The 20,999-nt window shown below is 39.3% G+C and overlaps 1 protein-coding gene across 5 annotated transcripts in view; it reads left to right on the top strand.

Moving 5' to 3' along the window:
* LOC105684971 (GTPase-activating Rap/Ran-GAP domain-like protein 3) overlaps positions 1-20,999 on the top strand; it is a 65,330-nt gene that overhangs the window by 41,938 nt on the left and 2,393 nt on the right. For 4 of the 5 annotated variants that reach the window (XM_020851173.2, XM_020851172.2, XM_048650962.1 and 1 more), the window contains exons 3-16: positions 15,481-15,564; positions 15,870-15,951; positions 16,087-16,208; positions 16,277-16,341; positions 16,431-16,497; positions 16,925-17,027; positions 17,228-17,326; positions 17,773-17,985; positions 18,094-18,359; positions 18,450-18,738; positions 19,416-19,681; positions 19,990-20,326; positions 20,399-20,485; positions 20,566-20,808. In XM_020851173.2, coding sequence (XP_020706832.1) covers positions 15,481-15,564; positions 15,870-15,951; positions 16,087-16,208; positions 16,277-16,341; positions 16,431-16,497; positions 16,925-17,027; positions 17,228-17,326; positions 17,773-17,985; positions 18,094-18,359; positions 18,450-18,738; positions 19,416-19,681; positions 19,990-20,326; positions 20,399-20,485; positions 20,566-20,808 — 2,323 coding nt within the window. Of the gene's footprint in view, positions 1-15,200; positions 15,222-15,480; positions 15,565-15,869; positions 15,952-16,086; positions 16,209-16,276; positions 16,342-16,430; positions 16,498-16,924; positions 17,028-17,227; positions 17,327-17,772; positions 17,986-18,093; positions 18,360-18,449; positions 18,739-19,415; positions 19,682-19,989; positions 20,327-20,398; positions 20,486-20,565; positions 20,809-20,999 lie in introns of those variants that run through there. The other variant, XM_048650964.1, reaches the window with a different exon arrangement.

Raw genomic sequence — 20,999 nt, 5'->3', positions numbered from 1 at the left:
GATCGTGTCTACATTGAATTTATATGAGAAAAATTGATTTTCGTCCAATGACGAAAGTTTGTCCCCTCGTGGCGATATACCCGATCCAAAGTATTTTCAAATTTCAATAAAGATGCAGATTTCAGGATTTTACACGACGATTGGGTGTCTCCGCAGTTATTCCACTTCTACGAATTTCAAATATGCTAATCGCGCATCTTAGCTGTCTCTTCATGCGTCGACGCCCTTAATTATTCCCGAGCATCGAGGCGTCGCGTGTCACACGGCGAAAATGGAACCATGCGAGTAGAAAATCTGCAGATCGAGTTTTGCCCGAGTATAATAAGTGCCGGGTATACGTAGTACATAGTATAGTTTTTTTTCGTACCATCACTCCACCCTCTAGTTGCGTTCGGCTATTACACTTACAGGCATGCGCAGGTATATATGAGAAAATTTACTATCGAATATAAAATTGTCGTTATACGATATTCAATTTTAATTCATATACAACAGTTACACACCCGCAGAACGCACAATCGGATTTAATCCTGCAGGTTACGGTTATAATTGAAATTTGGATTTATTTTTATCATCGCTGCAGCAAATTAAAAGTCCCAGTTGAACGATATCGGTACATTTTTAGCTATAGGGAAGCATGTAATTGAGTATTTTTTTTTTTTTTTATTCGAGCTCCGTACAATCATCGCGTGAGATAAAACGCCTTTCATTTCCTAGGTCGTGCATACACGATAAACCGCAGCCGTGATAATTAAACGAGAGGCAAATTATTTTTTTATTTATTGAAAGTCTTTCCTGCTCATTTTTGCGGCCAAAACATTCTGTGATTTTTCATCCCGCTTGAGATCCTCGAAAGCTCTTAGATATGTGAATATCATATTTTTTCGAAATTTAAAAAACCAAAATTTACTCCAAATGTAAAAATTATTTCGGTATATTTGGGGGGTTCTGCACCAGCACATCGCCTGGGAAAATTTGAAGGTAATAAGCAACAACAAGGCTCGGAATACCCTCCTTACGCGATAGGTGCATGCGTAGCACCGCGTATACGAGTATGTAATGACGAAGGCCATGTCCTAATCCAATTACCGATTACGTAATCTACAATAACGAAAAACAATGAAAAAAAATACACCAGACATAATCATTCGGTATAAACACATTTCACATACTATGTATATCGCTAAATATAGACGTACGATATACTATAAGTGGAGCGTGGAGCTCAACCGCAGTGTAAATAATATACCATATAAATGACAAAAATAATTACCTCGAGAATTTTTTCGATCGTATACATGTACATACACATACATGAATATATATTACGTACGTACACATATGTATAACAATATAAAAGACCAAAAACGTTGCTGCTTATTAAAAAGCACCCCACGTTCCGCAGACTGTACTCGAGTGAGGGTAAGCGATCCTCGACCCTGTTTCGTCATGTCTACACGTTACTAATTAACGGCAACATAATTTACAACGCTCTTGGCATTCTATGGTCGGCTTGGTATACGTATGCACGTGTACATTAATGTATACGCGATATCAAGCTTTGGACGCTTTTAGTCTATTACCGTCGCGCTACGTTGAAAACGAGGCTCTTTTTCAATTTTTATCTCCCCTTTTTATTTATTTGATTATTGTTGTTCTTTTTGTTTGTTTGTTTCTTCTTGTTGCACAGTTGGCTCGCGGCTCAGTGCCGTTGTTTCCAGTATACCATACCAACCTGCGTATACATACCTATTCACGTATATTGTGCGGTAAAAAGAAGATAATTAGGTGTGTCGTTAGACGTAAGATGCACAGCTATTGAGATTTAAACTATACGCTCACGATGTCGAGTACATCTATTTTGGCATATCTTCGGGGTACATTTTTTACAATATACCACCGCGAGAGCGGGTATACGCAGCTTTTGTTGACTGTGAGGGATGGTAAGGATTATTTTTTGTTTTTGTTGGTTTTTTTCCGCTTATTTTCTTCATTTTAATGATCATCGCACAACAATATCCGGAGCACATCCTCATCGTTGTATCGTTGGGAGGCATAATATCCGTTGATCCTGCAGAGTTATGACCGGTAAGAGTGCATGCGATGGATAACTGTGTAATACATATATTTCTCTGTTTCACAGGGAAATGGTACGGCAGATCAAAAAGAGAAAATCACGATCACTTATATCCATTGCATCCATCTTGGCAACGGTTATAAATAGACCCCTGTTCAGATTGATTTTGTCAGACTTTTCTCTCATTATATAGAAATATTTTCGTCTGGATTGATATGGTATCATCGGTGCGAATTCCGCAAAAAAAAATATTGATGAATATTCGGTAATCGATGAGAAACACATATACATATACATCTGTAACAGTGAAACCGAATTTGTTTTTTGTTTTTTCATTTTTCTCTGTCGAAGTCGCGTTTTTTTTGCGATTAGAAAAAAAGATAAATGTATTTTAACTGTACGTATAACTCAATTATAACCACCGAATGCGTACATATTTATATTTTGTGGCCACATGAAACTTCCGAGAGAAAGTCACTGAATCGGGGTAGGTTTCTTTGGATTGAAGGGTTATTTACGATGTTTGTCGCTCATTGTAAAAATAATTTAATTGAAGAGGATAAGGAGGTGTGAAAGAGATTTATTATTTGTCGGTGACTCGTTAAATGTTCACACCTCATCATCCGCTGAATACCCATAAATTATTCACACATTTTTTAGACATGCCGAAGATTCAATGCCCAAGCAGGTGTTAGAGAAACAGCAACCAAATTTATTGAAGGCATTTCACCGAGTCTGTTCGCGGGTGTTGAAATCGTCGAGCGTTGCGAACATAAGATAAAACCTAGACATTTCTGGTTGCGAGACGATGCCGCGACCTTGCGCTGCGCAGTGGCTGAAATCGGAATTAATTCGCGAGATCTAGAGCGCGGCCCGTGTAAGTCGAGGTGAAAGTTGAATCTCTGGGGATTCGTGGGTTATTAATTCGACCAATTACGTTTGTCATCATATCTCACGGTCGAATTAATGAAATTTGATGAACCTGGGTGCATAGAAGATAAGTCTGCAACGGAATTACCAATGAGTGGTTTTGCCTTCGCAAATAATGCAAAGGTGCGTAGTCGAAATTCATTCAAATGTGTAAATGAAAATTTGTAATATAACTGACCAATCGATATGTCTTATCATTTTTCTGCTCCCAACAGCGAGTAATTGATGATTACTCGATCGATTGCATGGGTAATTGATTTTGACTTTCAGATTTGGATTCCTCAGCTGATTATATGTGAGATGACTCTTGAAAAACCAAAAAATAATTCGATTTTTGAGCAGAAAATAAATCATCGTTTTAATTGGGTTTAATATGCTTTTCTTACGTATTTTGACCTCAGGAATCCGAATCTGAAAGAAAAATTGATCCATCTCTAAAATTGACCGAGTTATCGCCAATTTTCAGCTTTTTGGGGTCAAAAATAAAAAATTGATTTTATAGTCTATCTTTATGTAATTTGCGCTCAGGAATCCGAATCTGAAAGAAAAATTGATCTATCTTCAGAAATCACCGAGTTATCCCCATTTTTTCGCATTTTTTAGCATAAAAACGGAGATATCTCGGAGGAAAAAAATCGTAGCTCAATTTGAACAACGGATTCGTGTTCCTGAGGTCAAAATACATAAGAAAAGTGCCATACGATCAATTTTTTAAAATAAAAATTTTTGGCCAAAATTTGAAAAAATCGTAAGGGGTACCCCTTGGAAAAATCTCAAATTTTGACCAAAAATTTTTATTTTAAAAAATTGATCGTATGACACTTTTCTTATGTATTTTGAGCTCAGGAACACGAATCCGTTGTCCAAATTGAGCTACGATTTTTTCCCTTCGAGATATCATCGAATTTATGCCAAAAATCGCGAAAAAATGGGGATAACTCGGTCAATTTCATAGATAGACCAATTTTTCTTTCGGATTCGGATTCCTGAGCTCAAATTACATTGATATAGACTAAAAAATCAATTTTTTATTTTTGACCCCAAAAAGCTGAAATTTGGCGATAACTCGGTCAATTTTGAAGATAGATCAATTTTTCTTTCAGATTCGGATTCCTGAGGTCAAAATACGTAAGAAAAGCATATTAAACCCAATTAAAACGATGATTTATTTTCTGCTCAAAAATCGAATTATTTTTTGGTTTTTCAAGAGTCATCTCACATATAATCAGCTGAGGAATCCAAATCTGAAAGCCAAAATCATCTACTCATGCAATCGATCGAGTAATCATTAGGTGGAAAAATTTTTTTTCAACCCACCCTAATATGTATATCGTTATCGATCTAAAAATTCGAAGTGTTTCCCCGTAAACGTTACAGGTTTATAGCGTCGAGGTATTTTTCAAATTTTCTAATTCACTATCTTGACATTCTGTAATTGCAACCCATCGACTCGCTACTTTGACTCTTGAGAGATGTGCAAATATGTATAGCAGAGGGGCCCCAACCAATTAACCGTGAGAGGCGATAAAGACGAACGACGTTAAACCTGGTGGCCTAACAAAGTATGAAACTGTAATATCGATACCGGTTGTGGCTATAGCCGATATTGATATGTATCTAGACATATACAAATATCGGTGTAATGTATAAATTCATTTATCATCGTATGATCGGAGCAGCAGAATCGACCGATGGACTGATAACAGCAGAGGCTGGCAGACCTCCACATTTCTTAGAATCATTTTTTCACAACAATCTGTGCACATGTCTAACGAGACATGACGCGAATAAACCTCTGCGATTTGTGCGTCAAATCAGAGGGAAATCCCCGGGGCTATTGTTTTACCGTGATTTATACGGATACTATCTTAATTTAAAAGTCATGCGCAGCATCTGATTCGATTATACGGAAAGCGATCAGGCCGTGACTCGGCCAAATTCACCTTTTTATTACAGGATAATTTAAACTGAAACGAAAATCGAAATGTTATTGAATATCGGAAATAACAACAAAAGTACAAAATAGCGATCGCGAAGAGAATGTATTTTTACACAAAGAAAAGAATTTTTTTCGAAAAAAACATCGCGTTATCTCACAGAATTTTTATCAACTGTGATAATAATAATAATGAGGTAATCTTCCTTCTTCTTCAATGAATTTTTCGGGGCAATAATTTGTTTGTCGCAACTAACTAGGGTATTTCAGGTATAATTATGAGTATACATAATCTTGTTATTCATAGTTTTCATACGAGCAAAAAGAAAAAAATCTATCGAATAAAACGAGCTTTCCTATCCCCACACCTGCAACTTCCTCAACCCATTATCTGATTTTTTTCAAGACCGTAAAAACTAATGAGACGGACAAATTTTTTTTTTTTCAGACCGTAAATCCCCTCACGCAGCCCACTCGTCGGACCTACTCATTCTATATTTTATTCCATGCACTAATTTTGTTTTCATTTTTTTCATCAGATTCGAGAAGCGATGAAAACTACGAAATTCCCTGCCTACGGTTATTCCTGATTCGATTAGTCACGCGGTTGTGAAAAGAACGCATTCGTCCGTGCGTGATTCGTCGTACGCCCATATTCGCGATTCCTCGAAGACCTTCGATGGCTCATCCCCCGGAGGCGAACGACGCGTATGTCTCACAGGGTTTTTCTGCTCGACGTTTCATGAAATTATGGGGTTTCATTTTTCGATAGTAATAAGAAAAGCTCGCCGCCATCCAGCCCTTGACTCCAACAATTCTGAGATTTCTCGGCGCTCCAACCCCCGTGACCTTTGTAACGTTTGTTTGTCGTTTCAACACAGCTGTATCGACATGCTGAATAATTCATAGGGGTTTCGCTCACCCTGATCGACATGCGTAGACGTATTTCAATTTTACTTAGAATTTTTAAATCAGACTAGAATTTCCAGTCTCACCATTCGTCATCGAATATGAACCCAACATAATTATCCGCACACGTATTATAGATTCAATCGATCACAGAACTCTCCTTTACATTCAACTTTAATATACACCCATACCTATACCTATACGTGTGCGATACACCTACCTTATTGTATTACAATAGCGAACAGAATGGAAATCAGACAATGGTATTTTAATTACGCTCGCGAGGTGTCGACACACATAATAATACTCACTATTCTAAGGACTCTGATACTCACTACATTAAATATCTACAACGAACCATGTAGTTCCATACAATGATACTCCCTCAATCCATTTTTATCACGCTGCGGATTCGTCGAAAATCTAATAATAGTAATACTAAAAAAGAAAAAAACAAATTATCGAGCGAGCTGTATTTTAATTAGGGAATGTGTACTCCTAAACCTGTACATCTACAGCGCGTTGTCCTAGAACTATTAACTACATCTATGGTATACAGGTGCACCGTAGAGGTAAAAGCATTTGCCTCGAAATATGGTGTAATTTTTCCACGCGTGTACATATATATATTTTGGTGAACAGCCAGGCACATTCCGTGCATTGCATTATATATTCTCGCATATTTAAACTCGTCGGACACTTCTGTCCGTTGGGAGTAAAACATACGGTACGTTAGAAAACTTGCCAGAGATTTAGTTTAAAACTCGAATGTAAGACTACGGAGTATGTATCCTTCAGAGTTTTGTAACAACCGAGCGTCAAAACCTATACGCCACACAAAGGAATAAACATTACCTGAACGGCATATTCAAGGGCTAATTAGAGGCTAATTGAATGCCCTACAGTACCGACTTAAATGCTCTTCGATTTCTCGAAAAGCCTCTGATTATCCCTTGAATATGCTGGTTGGGTAACGTTTATCCCTTTGTGTGGCGGTTCCAGCTTGACATAGATCACATCAAATCTGGTGTCATAGGCGAAGATGAAAATTATACGGACGGGTGTGTACGTGTACACATATGTTACGAGCAGCTCGAATATATGTGTAACTCAAGTATGTGTCGTTCAAATTTGTGTAAGTCGATGGTACGTGTGTGTAGGTCAAAGATCTCTGCTTCGGGTTTTGCGACGCTGGAATTTTGTGCCGTTCGTGTCACGTGTAGCTGAAAAATGTGTAGCTTTGGTTTTGTGTGTAGGAATAGACTTGTGGGATTGGAGCTTTCTCCGAAAAAATTCCGTTAAAATTCTATGAGTATATTAAAAAAACTTTTTCTTTATACGTACATCACATATCGAATCCGTCATAAAATCATCCATACATATAGACAGCGTAGAATTTCGTTTCTCGAGAGACGACGCGTATATATCGTCGCTTTTCATCCCCAAATCTTCGGGTATTAGATTATCATATTCATTCTCGTGTACCGTGTATAGCCGTGTTATAGATCAGCGGGAAAAATATAGTGCTGCAGTGAGATTTGAGGGTGAGGCTTGGGAAACCGATAGAAAATGAACGATGAGAAGAAAAGGAAAAAAGAAGCTTAAGCATTTTTTGTTCGCCCGTTACCGATCTCCGAGCTTTTTTGAAATCACGTGATACTTGAATTATTCTAACGACGATCGTCAGAAATATAATCACTATTTTTGCACAGCAGGTATAGATATACGGGTCCTCTGCAGGGCTTTACAAAGATCGAAAGTAATACCCATAAATTATTCACTCACCCGCAGCTTTCTTGCGCGTACAATACCGCAGTTATAACGCGTGGACTGTTCTCAAACTTTGTAACCCCTAATAAGCCCGCTGTAAAGCCTTTTAGACGAGTCACAGTGGGGGATATATCTATTCAGGAACCGACTATTCAAGGGCCAATTTATCCCGTCGCAAATAACTTTCACCGTGGAAAATTACAAGAAGGTATCCCTTCTAACTCCGGTTTACGTCAAACTGTACCTACACCTATACAATCTCGAGCTACTCCTTCAGCGTCGAACATTGCAAGCGTATATGACTTGAAACGAAAAAGTGTTCCGTTGCTTGAAAAATTTCATTTGCGAATTACGGCTTTACGGGAAAAGAATTTTCTCGTATTTTCATTCCATCCCGTTGAAAAGGATCCCGATTTCTGGCTCACGTGAAATACGAAAATTTTCACCCGAACCACTCAAGTATTTCATTTGTTTGTTGTCCAATGATTTTCGTTGCGAGTCGAACCTGGAAAATTCGTCAATCGGATGAAATTCATCGCGAATATGGCAGCGCGTCAACGATGGCTGACCGTACAATTGCCGTTACTACTGCAGCGCTGTTGAATCTACTTTCATTCAACGTTTTTACCTATTGATATAATGCACCATATTAGGCGGTGTGACGGATTCAATGAATCTTGGCAGCTGTAGTAAAACGTCAATTTTGGGGCAGTTGTATCACGGCAGCTTTTTACGCAATCACTTGGTTATGTCAGATAAAATTCGACTTACGATCAGATTTATAGGCCGGTAAAGTTACCTGCTGGGCTGTATTTACGTGTTTCACGTATACGCTCACTCTGTATTATAGCGGAGCGATTTCACGACAAAACGACGGAAGTCGAGAACAAAGTTTAACATTTTACAACGAAGTCTATAAAATAAAGTTTAAGAAGTTGCGGTATATGTGCCACCCAACGTAAAAACGGTAATGTCATCCTACTACCTTTGCATAAATTTCAATGATTGATGCGAACGTTTGAGCAGCGCATGATGGGGAACAGCATGGAATTATTCAGAAAAATTCTACCATCGAACGCCTGAGTAAAAAATTAATGAATGATTTGAAAAAAAAAAAAAAAAATTGACGGTATATGAAGCAGATTCGTGCGGGTCATTTTGTGTATGATACGCGGTAAAATTGGAATAATTCTCTCGCTGTTCTGTGAGTCGATTCGTTCGAATAATTTTATTTTCAATTCTTACTTTTCATTCATTCAAACATTTTTTCTCTCCATTTTATTTTACCATGTATTTTTATGCGTCCTCCTAATTTTAAGTTGGAACCAGAATCGGTCTAACCACCGTCGCAAGTTCAGACCCATGGTTATTTTTGGTTTCCTTTCTCTTTGTTTTCATTGAAATTTATATTCGCATTAGCTATAATCAGTCGAGCTTGCGACGTTGAATTCATTTTCACATAATTTTACCTCGGCATATAAAATGATCGTGCAAATATTTGATGTTGTGTATATGTACAACACGGTATAATATGGGGTGTGTTTAGGGCCCTCGATTCCCGATAGTCAAGTGCTGCGGGATACTGAATAGATTTGAAAGTTTCGCTCGACGTTGAATGGTAGGAAAATTGACGATAATCGCCCTGTAACACTTATACACGGATACTTCCAGTGAATTTTCACTGAAGAGCCGCTAGTTTCTAGGACCGTGTTTAGGACACGGTCGATTTGAGTAATTGCGTTCGCCTTCTATATTTAGAATTTAGGCGTTTTTAGGTCAAGACGATGTTCGTCGCTACTATATCTACGGCGAAAAGCACCCCGTCGGTTGAATACCGACGATCAAGATCAGAATTAAACGTCGAGAAAATTATATAGCTCGTTATTCGAAGAAATGTTGGAAGAAAAAAAAAAAAAAAAAAACGCGGCCGAACTACATCACCGAAATCGACGAGTTCTTCAACTTTACATGTTGATTTATTTTACCTGGTGTGACGAATTCGGCCACCGAAGATAAAAGAACAATACGAGTTACGCGTATCAGTTGATTATACGGTGCACGTAGTGCAAAATTGATGCGCGCCCTAATTACGATAGAACAGCGGACGTTGTAATAATCTTCCGATCTTCGAACGTTTTTTCTTTATTATTTGAATAATATATGTTCATGGGGGGAAAGGTCGACGATAACCATTGTCACGTATTCGAGCGATTTATCAGTAGCAACATTTGCGGTTATTGTGAGTTTCTGAGCGTGCTCGAAGAAATTTAGAGTTTCCGGATCTAACTGGCGGTAACAAATTGCGGTGAATTAAAACGAACCGATTAGTAGTATACACGTATCACATATTATACCTATACTACGAGCTGGTACAAGAATTCGTTCTACGTATAATTCGTGTCGTTCGCGATCGAGCGTACCCCAAATTTAATGCATTTGCCAAGAAAGATGATCAGGTCCCGGTACAAAAGCTGCGAAACGGATCACTGCGGCAGTCACCGAGCTAAAGCGTCCCTAACGGGAACTGGCAGATCACATCGGTGCCCTCTCTCCTCACCCTCGTCACCTTCCAACGTTGGCATTAAGAACTCAATTTATTTCCCAATCTGTTCTAATATCGATTTAGCCCGAGTCTGTCGCGAACTCGTTCGAGAAGCCTCCTGTAACGCGGTATTATAGCCATTCACTCTTAAACTTATCCTATTCCTCCTGGCTAAATAATTGCAAAAAATAATAAATAAAATAAAATCAAAGTAAATCATAATCGTATGGCAACGCTCAGACCCGGTGATCCATCGAGCGAGATTTTCATTCAGATTAAAAAGTAGAAGAAGGAATAAAATAAATTGAAGAAACCTCTTAATTAAATTTTTATCGACGATTGTTTAACCAGAGATATACATATATAGATTGTCGAACTAACTTTCGCGAATATATAAACTGCAACTGGATGTATTTCTGAAAAAATCCGAACAACGCGAGAAACGTCTTCGGTGTACATGCGCCAGGGTACATAAAGTGATATTTTTAGAACTCATTGTCAGCGAAAAAAGAAGGAGAACGAAAAAAACGTAGGTATATACTAATGTACACCGACAGTAGAGTGTCAGGAGCAGACATGACCCCGTAAACTTGCCTTGCTTTTATCCCTTTTAGACCCTTCGCAAATTTTGGAGTCATTGTTCGACCTTCTACCGGTGGGTAGTCTATACGACGCGGGGTCTTGCACGATATAACAACGCGCTCAACAACCGTCAAGATTTGCCGAAAATCCACCGCCAAAATATATATATATATGTACCTCGTTTTTCACCCTCGACTCCCCCACTCTATACGGTATAAGACCTTCGCGCTACTCATTGTCAGCCATAGATAGATGACCGGTTCAGCGTACCAAAACTGGACCCATCACGATCGGCCGAAATAGAAAGAGAGCTGGATGAAAAGCTCCAATGTATCGCGAAGCATGTTACATCTATAATCTCTGGACGTTTATGTGCTTACAATTAGATGAAAATCCTCGTTATTCGCCCCTGCCCCCGAGTTTAACAACTCGTGTACGTTTCGTACTCTATGAACAAGAATAATATGAGGTATAATAATGCGATTAATGATGCAGGCTCTGCAAAGATTGTGGTATCCGATAGTCGAGCAACGAGTCATTTTCAAGCTACGCGTATACATACAGATACGTATGCGGATGATGTTATAGCGTTTCACGATACGATATCAACCTACATTATAAACCAACTGTCGTATACGATACACCTGAGACTGGTCTCTGGTTTTACAAAATATTATACGAATGAAAATACAAGTACGTAGCTTGCATATGTTTAAACAAAACTTACTACAGAAACAAACATAATGTCAACCGTGCGAGGGATGAATTTTCTTTTTTTTTTCTCTCTTCTTTTTTTTTCTCTTTAACCGGAACGTTTTTATAGCCCGCTCAGTTGAAACAATTTATCATTTTATTTTCGTTTTTTGGATTCCCAATATCACTGCGGTAAAATAAAAAGGCAGCGGAGATTTCGCACGAGATTTATATACCTATATATATGTATATACCATACACACCCATACTTATTACGGATGCGAGGGTAAACGCCCCGCTCTCTGGGGAAGTGAAACGTCCGCGCGCAAGCACAGAAATCCCATCCGTTGTGCGGTTGATATGAAACACTATCCGAGCATAGGCCTATACCCACTCCATTCAACGGTTTACCCGTACGCCATGGATCCAGATTTCGCAAGTTTTATCTGTGAAATTTGACAGGGTTTTAACGTTCTCGCCCGCGCGCGGATCGTAGAACTTTCCAACGAAACGAAATGAATGAAAAAAAATCAGATAGAAAAACAAACGGAAAAAAGCCTCGCCAACTCAATCAGAGGAAGTAAAACTTATCACGGCAATCGACCCATGAAGAGGGAGAAAGTTTTATTTTATTTCCGTTCAGACAGAGGCAATTTTTTTTCTCATTTTTTTATTTGCGTAGGGACCATAAGGTATTTTACTACTCACCTCCTAAGTAAAGTGGATGTAGAAATAGCGAGTGCCGAGGGTTCTAAGAGGCGCAATTTCAAGCGGAAACTATACAAAGAAGGGACCGCATGTGAAGCGCGAAGTGGACTCCCACCGTTTGCCTAATGGATAGTTTCTGTCGACCTGCATACGTAGATTCGTTATTGAAGTATCACGATTATACTTTTCTCACCATCTCTCAACACATGTTATCGTAGGATGAAACAAGCGGAGATTTTGATTAGGCTCCCGCGGAGAAACCCCATTTGCAAAATTACCGCCGTGATTTCTGCAGTCCTTTTATTTAAGATTACGCACTTAGTTCTTTGTTACTTTTTACGGCATCCGATATAAATATGCGATATGTATCCGATGCCCGGTCTTACGTAGAAATGGATTGATCCGATTCGAAACGTTGTGTAATTGAAAATCGAAATTGTGCAAACGTAACAAAGTTTAATTCATCGGAGGGCAGAGTTTAAGCATCCAATCAACCTCTGGGGGGTGGTCACTGGAGAATTTTCGTACCCCCTCGGGTCTCGTCAAACGTCAAGAGCAGCTTATTTCAAGGGATATAAGCCAACGCTATAAATTATTAACCGTTGTTAATTTTGCTTCTGCAGGATCTAAATGTTCTTATAATTCATATACAGTACATGTACATGTACGATATTACGCGTGTACAGGTATGGTATGTTTATTACCAACTATGAATCAGATCAAGTTTGTAGATAACGGATTCTCATACAGACGCGCGTTTGCCTAATCCCTAGATCCGTGCCTATCTACGCCCATGCATGCGCCCAATTACTAATTACAGTAATTAGTTATTAGGCAGTGAAAACCGGTGATTACTCACTACCGTAACTTCAACGCACTATTATACGTGCGCGTATACTTGTATACTCGTATATGCGGGAGAGGATCGTTTTGCTCGCGTACAGGTAAAGCGATAAATTCTCTACTTAAGGTTACCCCACATACCCTATGGTACATAATGTATATTATACCGTGCACACAGACATAACGGGTATAAGATGCGGCGTATACTTTGAGTCGTCTAATAATGTCTGCTGTGACCGTAAAGCTCCGAATATATAAACTACATGGTCGAGTTACCTAATTCAGGAATACGAGCTAAGAGGGTTGGAAATTTCAGAGCCTTATTTTCAACTGGAGCAGCCGACTATATGAGGGCGGAGTGATAAATCCAATTGTTGAATTCGCTGAATGGGGAGGCTAGCAAGTATTTAATTATGCGAAAGTTATTTTTAGATGTAACCGTGCTGTGTATCTATATGTATATATGCTAAAATTTCACACTTCATAATCCAGAACTTTGATACCAATTCGTTTAACTGTATACGAGAACACGAAACGCTCGAAACCTACCCAAGCCAAGTGGGGGCGGAAGTTCGATTAGGCTTTACGGTAATAACATCGAGTGACAGAAATTATTAACAAAATCACCGAATCAATTAGTATTTTATTCATAAAAAACGATGTAACGTAAAAACTACGTTCGTTGAAAAACCTCATGCACATAGATATAATATACCTATGTGAACTTGGCGACCAACTTGGGAATAAATTTTTTTCTATACGATATACGTATCATACAACTGTATTATGGTTAATGATGTCAGTGATCTCATATGCGGCCGTGTAATACGAGCTTTTGATTAAATAATATAATGATGATAGAGGCGTAGTAATAAATATCATAAAATATAACAGCTGAGTGTGTTAGAAATATTCTAGAGTAGGTTAAATGCCGAACACACACTAACGTAAATCTTGTGGTTTTGTCAATATAAACGTATAAATCGTACGTGTAAGCCAAAACATATATTACAGATCTCTGGTATGCTGCGTTGTGCAAATGAACGAGTATATATATATATATATATATATATATATATATATATATATATATATATATATATATATATATGAATAAATATACCACGACCATTGTGAACAAAAAAAAATATGCGAGAGATTGATTGATAGGAGTTTATTAATAACTCCCCATGTGAGCCTCGCCAGTGTCAAGTTTTCGGAAGCTTTGGAACGATAATACAAAAAAATATAATAATAATTATGATAAATAACACACGATTAATCACAATAGAAAATAAAACGAATGAAGAAAAGGGATTCACTCCGCCCCATGGCTGATATATGTATATTCGAAATTCACGAACAGAGCGTTTATAACCGACCGTAATTCATATGTGGTCACTTCATGTCCCTCGAAATCGTTCGTTTCACAACAGGACGACAAAGCAAACACTTCGCAACGGTTTAAGTTCGCCGTAATCTATTCGTTGAATTATTTTTCACGTGGCAAGTAAATTCCTTTTATTACCACAGATATGAAGCCATAAAAAAGTTATATGTATAATTGCTTGATTTCTGTCATCTGTTGTAGACTAACTACTGTTCCGATTTTTTTTTTGTTCTTTTCACTACTAATTTGTCGAGGGAAAAAAATCAGGTTCAGCATTATGTAACAGGGGTGATCGATCCTTGACATTTTGACTCCCCCTCGAGCACGTTATGTAAAATTCGTCCGAAGCCTGATAAGGTTGGGAAACGCGCTGAAGGAGGTTGACCCAGCAGTTTGTGACTGTTTATCAACTTTTTCCTTTTTTTTTTTTTTCTCACAACCAAATGATTCAGTCACGCTGAAGAAAATTTTAATAATGCAATCCATACGTGCAAATAATAGATCGAACGTGCGTCGAAATAACGGGACTGACGTCAGATTATTACGAAACACTGACCAGAATAAACATTTGGTTCAGTCAGACGTAATTCTTTCGAAGTTAATATCGCGAGAGATTCTTTTTCGAAAAACTTTTTGTTTTACTTATACGCCGCCAAGATCGAGTGTTTTAGTAACCCTGGTATGAAGTCTGAATCGATCGAAAACACAGCGGGTGTTGATAATGATGATACATGGCTGGCAATAAACTAAAAGGATTAGCTCTACTTTATACGTTCGTGCTTCAACGAGGATCGGAGGAAATTGAATAGTTGCTACGACTATCAGGATTATTTAAATGCTGGTATGTTGTAGAAACGGCTCTGTGTATTACAAATTGATACTTTATGTTAAAACTGTCGAGAGACAAGAGAAATAAAATTGTCCACCAGCGAATTCTAATTTTCAACTCGTTTCAAAAGTTGTCAAGTGGTTTTCTCAAGTAAATCTTGATGGTAATTCGATGTCACTCAAATTTACTTGATTGCGCCCAACTTATTGTTGCCGAGTTGCATATTTCAGGATTAAGGCTAATGATGAAAAATCGTTTTTCCGTATTTCAGCTGCCGCAAGTCGAGCAAGACGGCTTGGAAAACGGAAGAAGATTTCGTGTGGAAAATGGGGACTCCCTCGGAGAAAAAGAAGAGGTATTATTTCAACTGGTCAACCCTCAGTCATTTTCATCGTAGAATAAGAACAAAAAACATCTCAGAGTCAGGCTCGACGTGACACGACGTATACCTAGATGAGTAACCGGCGAAAAATTGTGTCTCATCTTTGAGAAATTTATACAATATCGCGACTGTGCAAACTCTTTTGTAGATACTCGACTTCAAATAAGCTATACTCGAATGGCGACACTCGCGATGTTCTAAGCATTTATTTATTCATGTTCGATATTCTTTCTCTGGAGTGAAATAGTCGCGAAAAAGAAGTTTGATAAATTTTTCAGATGTTTGGATCACCCAGTACACCGGTCCTCGAAAATCCGGAGAACCAAACGCGATGGTACTTTAAATATTTTCTTGGAAAACGTGAGTACACTCGATTGAAAATTCCACGTTATTTCCGATTATTACTTGGTAAAAATCGTTGCACAACGTGTAATTCGTACGAACAGAATCGAAAGTTTCTCATGTCCCTGACAATATACATTTCATTTTTCGAAGTGCACCAGAATTATGTGGGTTCGGATCAAGAGAGGAATCCCATCTTCCTTTCCGTAGTTCTCAGTGAAGGAGCAGGAGATCGCTGCGTACCTCACTACAGAGCAATTCTTTGGCGGCGAACTGTAAGCTAATTTTCTAAATCGATTTAATACAGATGACTCGATCGAAACCCTTTCTCTATTATTTCAAGGGAGCACAAAAAATATCACTACCTTACTTGGCGAGTAAACCCATGACGGTCAAACAAATATTAAGGTAGGTAATATTATGGCGAGATTAAAAAAACTGAACGGTGATATCAATACGGTATAATAAATACGAGAATTTGAATTTTGAATATTCAGCAACTTCCCGGGGATGGATAAACTAGACAAAGGTCCACGGGAGATATTTTCTCCCGATATACAGAAGGTAAGTTTAAGTTTGTGTAGCTACAACTTCCTTTATTCTCAATTGTTTCCCTACAGTTTTCTTTTATTTTTGTTTAAAATTAGCTCCTCTCCAGGCACCCCGTTCTCGTATCTGAAGTACTAGTCGGTTTACAGACTTACTCCACGAGACGCTAATATATCTCTATGAAAACTTTTCACTGTTGAAAATAAAGAAAAAATTGAATTAAATTTTTTCATATTTCACTTAAGAGGATTACGGGCTTCCGTACTCTAATGCCGGTCGCTTCATTTTGAAAAAAAATTTCCCTCGACCTCTGGGGGGTGATTCGATTATACGGCCATTAACTGGTTATGGTTTTATCAGATGTATACCTATATACGTACCCATGTGTACCGACGCCTGTACGCACCCCCCGTGTATTCACCACCGATTTTACGTCCCGCAGGACCTCCTACTTTTGGAAGAACAAGAAGGATCAGTAAATTTCAAATTTGGGGTCGTGTATGCTAAGGAGGGTCAGACAACGGACGATGAAATGTTGTCTAATGGTGAGCAAGACTCGTTTTACTCCAACATCGAACCTCCTATAGGCTATACGCCAGTTGTAAAGTATAAAAAGAAACTATGGTCGTATGCTAACTTGTCTGGACACCTTAATGGAATAGCTTAATATGTAAATATGTGTACATTTTTACCAAACAATCTCTCGAAAATTTCATCTCTTCTGAATTGTGTGTTTTACAATTAGAGAAAGGCAGCCCGGAATTTCACAGGTTTTTAGAAATACTCGGCGAAAGAATTCGATTGAAAGGATGGGACAAATACAGAGGTGGTCTGGATGTCAAAGGTATGATATATTCACTGTATATGATACGATCAACCTCTACCCGATCTTTCACTATGACGATTGTTCATCTATAATATCGGTAACAATAAATAATCGATCCGCGGGGTAGCGGTCGAGTGACGAGGAGGACGCAGACGAGGACAGAACATTCTTTAGCGTTGCAGAGGCACGTACGTTTCGCGGTCTTTTGTTCCCCGAGTTTTTTAGCGCTACTCAATACCGAACTGAATCGATATTTGAGGAACGTTGGGGCTAGAAAGGGGCGCGATATGAATGGGGGAAAAATTACCGAACCAGAAGAGTTATTCTCTCGAGGAATAAGGCAGTCTCGTCGATGAGAAGAAACATGTTTCTTCCGTTTTTCTTCTTGTCTGTTAGTTGTTTCGATTATTTTATTTATTTATTTATTTATTTTTTTTGTGTTCTGTCGATCACTTCCTGCACAGGTGACATGACGGGAAAGGAGAGCGTCTACACCGTCTACGCAGGCCATGAAGTTATGTTCCACGTTAGCACGATGCTACCACACTCTAAAGATAATCCTCAACAACTCGAACGCAAACGACACATCGGAAATGATATTGTCAACGTCATATACACCGATGATCCCTCCGTTCTTGACTCGTTCAATCCAAACTGCATCAAAAGTCAATTCACCCGTAAGTCTCCGTCGCAGGAAATATGGCAAATCCTGAGATAAAGAAATTGTTGATCGTTCTTTCCGCTACACATTCGATCAAATACGATTTCTGCTGTCAATATTTCAGACGTATTCGCCATAGTGAGTAGCGACAGTAGTGGATGGAAGGTGGCAGTTTACTGCGACGAAAGCGTACCTTTATTCGGACCTAGTTTGCCCTGTCCTCCCGTTTTTGACGATCATCACACATTCAGAGAGTTTCTTCTGGTCAAGCTGATCAATGGAGAAAAGGCCACCTTCAATACTCCAACATTTTCCCAAAAGCGGGAGCGAACTCTGGACATGCTGATCAGGGACCTTTACCAAGAACATGTTCAAGATTCGAAAGGAAGCGTGAGTCCCGATCGAACCATCCATATATCCATCTTTTAATGAAAACTGATTCCGAATTTTTTCGTATGGATTTCATCTGTCTTTTTATAGAACATGCTCAACCGACGGGCATTGTCCGACGTTGTCGAGGCACCGGGAAGGCGACGTGAAGAGACTCGTGCTGTGGAGATGGTGCGGGTTGGACAAGCTTACAAGTTGGAAGCCATTGTCAGAGGACTCGCACCAACGTCAATGGCCACAGCAGGTCCCTTCAAGCCAAGTCCCTGGGAGCCTCTTTGCGTCTATCCCGATTTCCCGCAGGATATAATATGCGGCGACTCATGGTCGCAGAAGAATCGAATTGTTCTGGCAACCGAATCAGGAACTTTTTTAATAGAAGGTTGGTGCAACGGCTGTTCCCGATAAAATATACTACATTTATATAATAGACTCTGGCGTATTTTGAAACCAAGCCAACTTTAAAATATACCGTCTTGATATCCCCTGCGGTCAACGAATCTCCATTAATTACTTGCTAGATCTCGTTATAAATTTTGGATACTTCTGGTAATCGGCCAATTATATGAACGCGATATAACGTCACAAATCTAATTGGATCCGTGACACTTGAAAGAAAAAAAGGACTTCGTCATTTAATCATAATTAGCTGGTCGATTTTGTGAAATGAAACGGAAGTAAAATCGCGGTACGGCGCCCATAAGACTGTGGTTGGTGAAACCACACATTATACGAGGTTTTTTGGGGACACTTTGCGAATTGGAATCGGCGATAAAACCGTATATCTCGAAAGAGAATTTCCTTCGGTGATATATTGGACTATTCTTGAATTCTTCGAGGTTTTTCGTCGAATGTCCGTACTCACTGTTCGCACCAGTAAAGTATACCTGCCCTCTTCACTCGACCCTAACCAATTCCGGGCACTACAGCGAAGTGCCATTTACAAAGCTTAGTTGAAATCCGTATCTAACCACTATGGGTATGTATATAAAGACTGAAAGGCACTCAGGCGTAAGTTTATGTGGAAAGAATCCCAGATGAATATTTTTTTACTTCCAGATGGTCTCTCGCATAGACTCATAATCGACAAATCGGTCCAGATCAAACAGTTGGACGTGGTTGAGCAGCATGGAATTCTGCTTATCCGGGCCGGAGAAAAAGGAAGGGATAGTAAAATTCACGTGTTTCGATTGAGCGAATTCGAGACTGACTCCGGAGGTGTGCTTCCCAAAACAAGGTCACATTCGAAAGAACGAAAATTAGAGCGAACCAGAGGGTGTCATCTGTATTCTTTGACACGACCGGGTGGCTCTCATCTGCGGATGGTGAGTTCAGGGTGGTTTCGAACCCGGTTCAAAACCCCTGTAATCTTACTTTCGCTCTTTTCCACGTTCAGATAAGTAGCTTATCTCGGAAAAGCTTCAACTACTTTTAGATCAGAGGGTAGGAGTAGAAAAACAAAAGGAAGGCGACGTCATCCGCTTATCGTACTTTAAAAATTGCCGTGTATCAACCCTTCGCTAACACATTTCTCTCCTCTCCCCGGAATTTCTTCTTTCGGACCGTAATGATAAGCCTACAGACGTTATCGATCGCCAGCTATGAAATTTTTACTCTAATCCAATCGGCGTAGTGTGCGGCAATAGGGCGACGCCTCGTCGTCATGCAATGGAAACACAGCGCGGCGTGGACCGCTTGGTGTCCAGCTTCGGATACCGACACCGTCGATGGATTCGTCTTCGTTAAGGAACTCACGGCCAGTGAAGTACCCAGCTTCGTTACAATCGTCGAGGGAGCGACTGGATGCGGTGATTGGGCACTTTGCTGTGCTCTACGGCATCACTTCGAACTCATCTCAGCTGAGGGTACCTCAAGGATACTCTGTGTCGAAACCAGCAACAAACCTCATCTTGTCGCTGCTCTGGATCTTCGAGAGGATGAGGAGCCAGAGTTGCTCCTGTGCTACAACAGTCAGTAATTTTTGATAAATCTTATCAACGTCCGAGGTTGTTGAGTAATTTTGAAAATGTTCATTATTTTAGACACATGTCACTTTCAAAAATTGATCGACGAAAGCATGGCTTCGACCGCCTTTGATTTCCACTGGAATTCCGTGCCGACTGCAGTTGGTACGTCGACATTTGATGGATTATCTTTACGCTAGAACGAAGCGTTGATCGTTTGATCATGATTTCTCTTTGCCTTTTAGTTTGTGCTTTTCCGTACGTCATCGCGTTCACCTCAGACACAATGGAGATACGGTTGATCATAAACGGTAACCTGGTTCACACGATGGTGATGCCAAATTTGAATTTGATATCGTCCAAGCATGACATGTTCTTTGCGACTACGGCCCCTGAATTCTTTTCAACTCGGGGCGAGAGAATTCATTTTGACGGAAGAACGGATAAGGAGGACAGAAACAGCAGCCCCCCAGCTTCACCTCATTCCGGTATGTTGGGGAGGGATGTGAAACGAAATAGAAATGCGATAAGAGGGTTCAGCTGCGTAGCCCGCTATTATTTTAATTACCGAGATCTTTTTTCTTATCAAGCTCCATGTAATTACTTTTACAGAAGACAATGACTCACCACGATTACTTTTTGTTGGTTATTTACTCGAAAGAACTTTTGCCGAGGACCT

Source organism: Athalia rosae, chromosome 2, assembly GCF_917208135.1.
Source record: "Athalia rosae chromosome 2, iyAthRosa1.1, whole genome shotgun sequence".
NCBI classification, from domain to species: domain Eukaryota; kingdom Metazoa; phylum Arthropoda; class Insecta; order Hymenoptera; family Athaliidae; genus Athalia; species Athalia rosae.
Note: the sequence above shows the minus strand (reverse complement) of the source record. Positions and strands in the feature narration are given on the sequence as shown.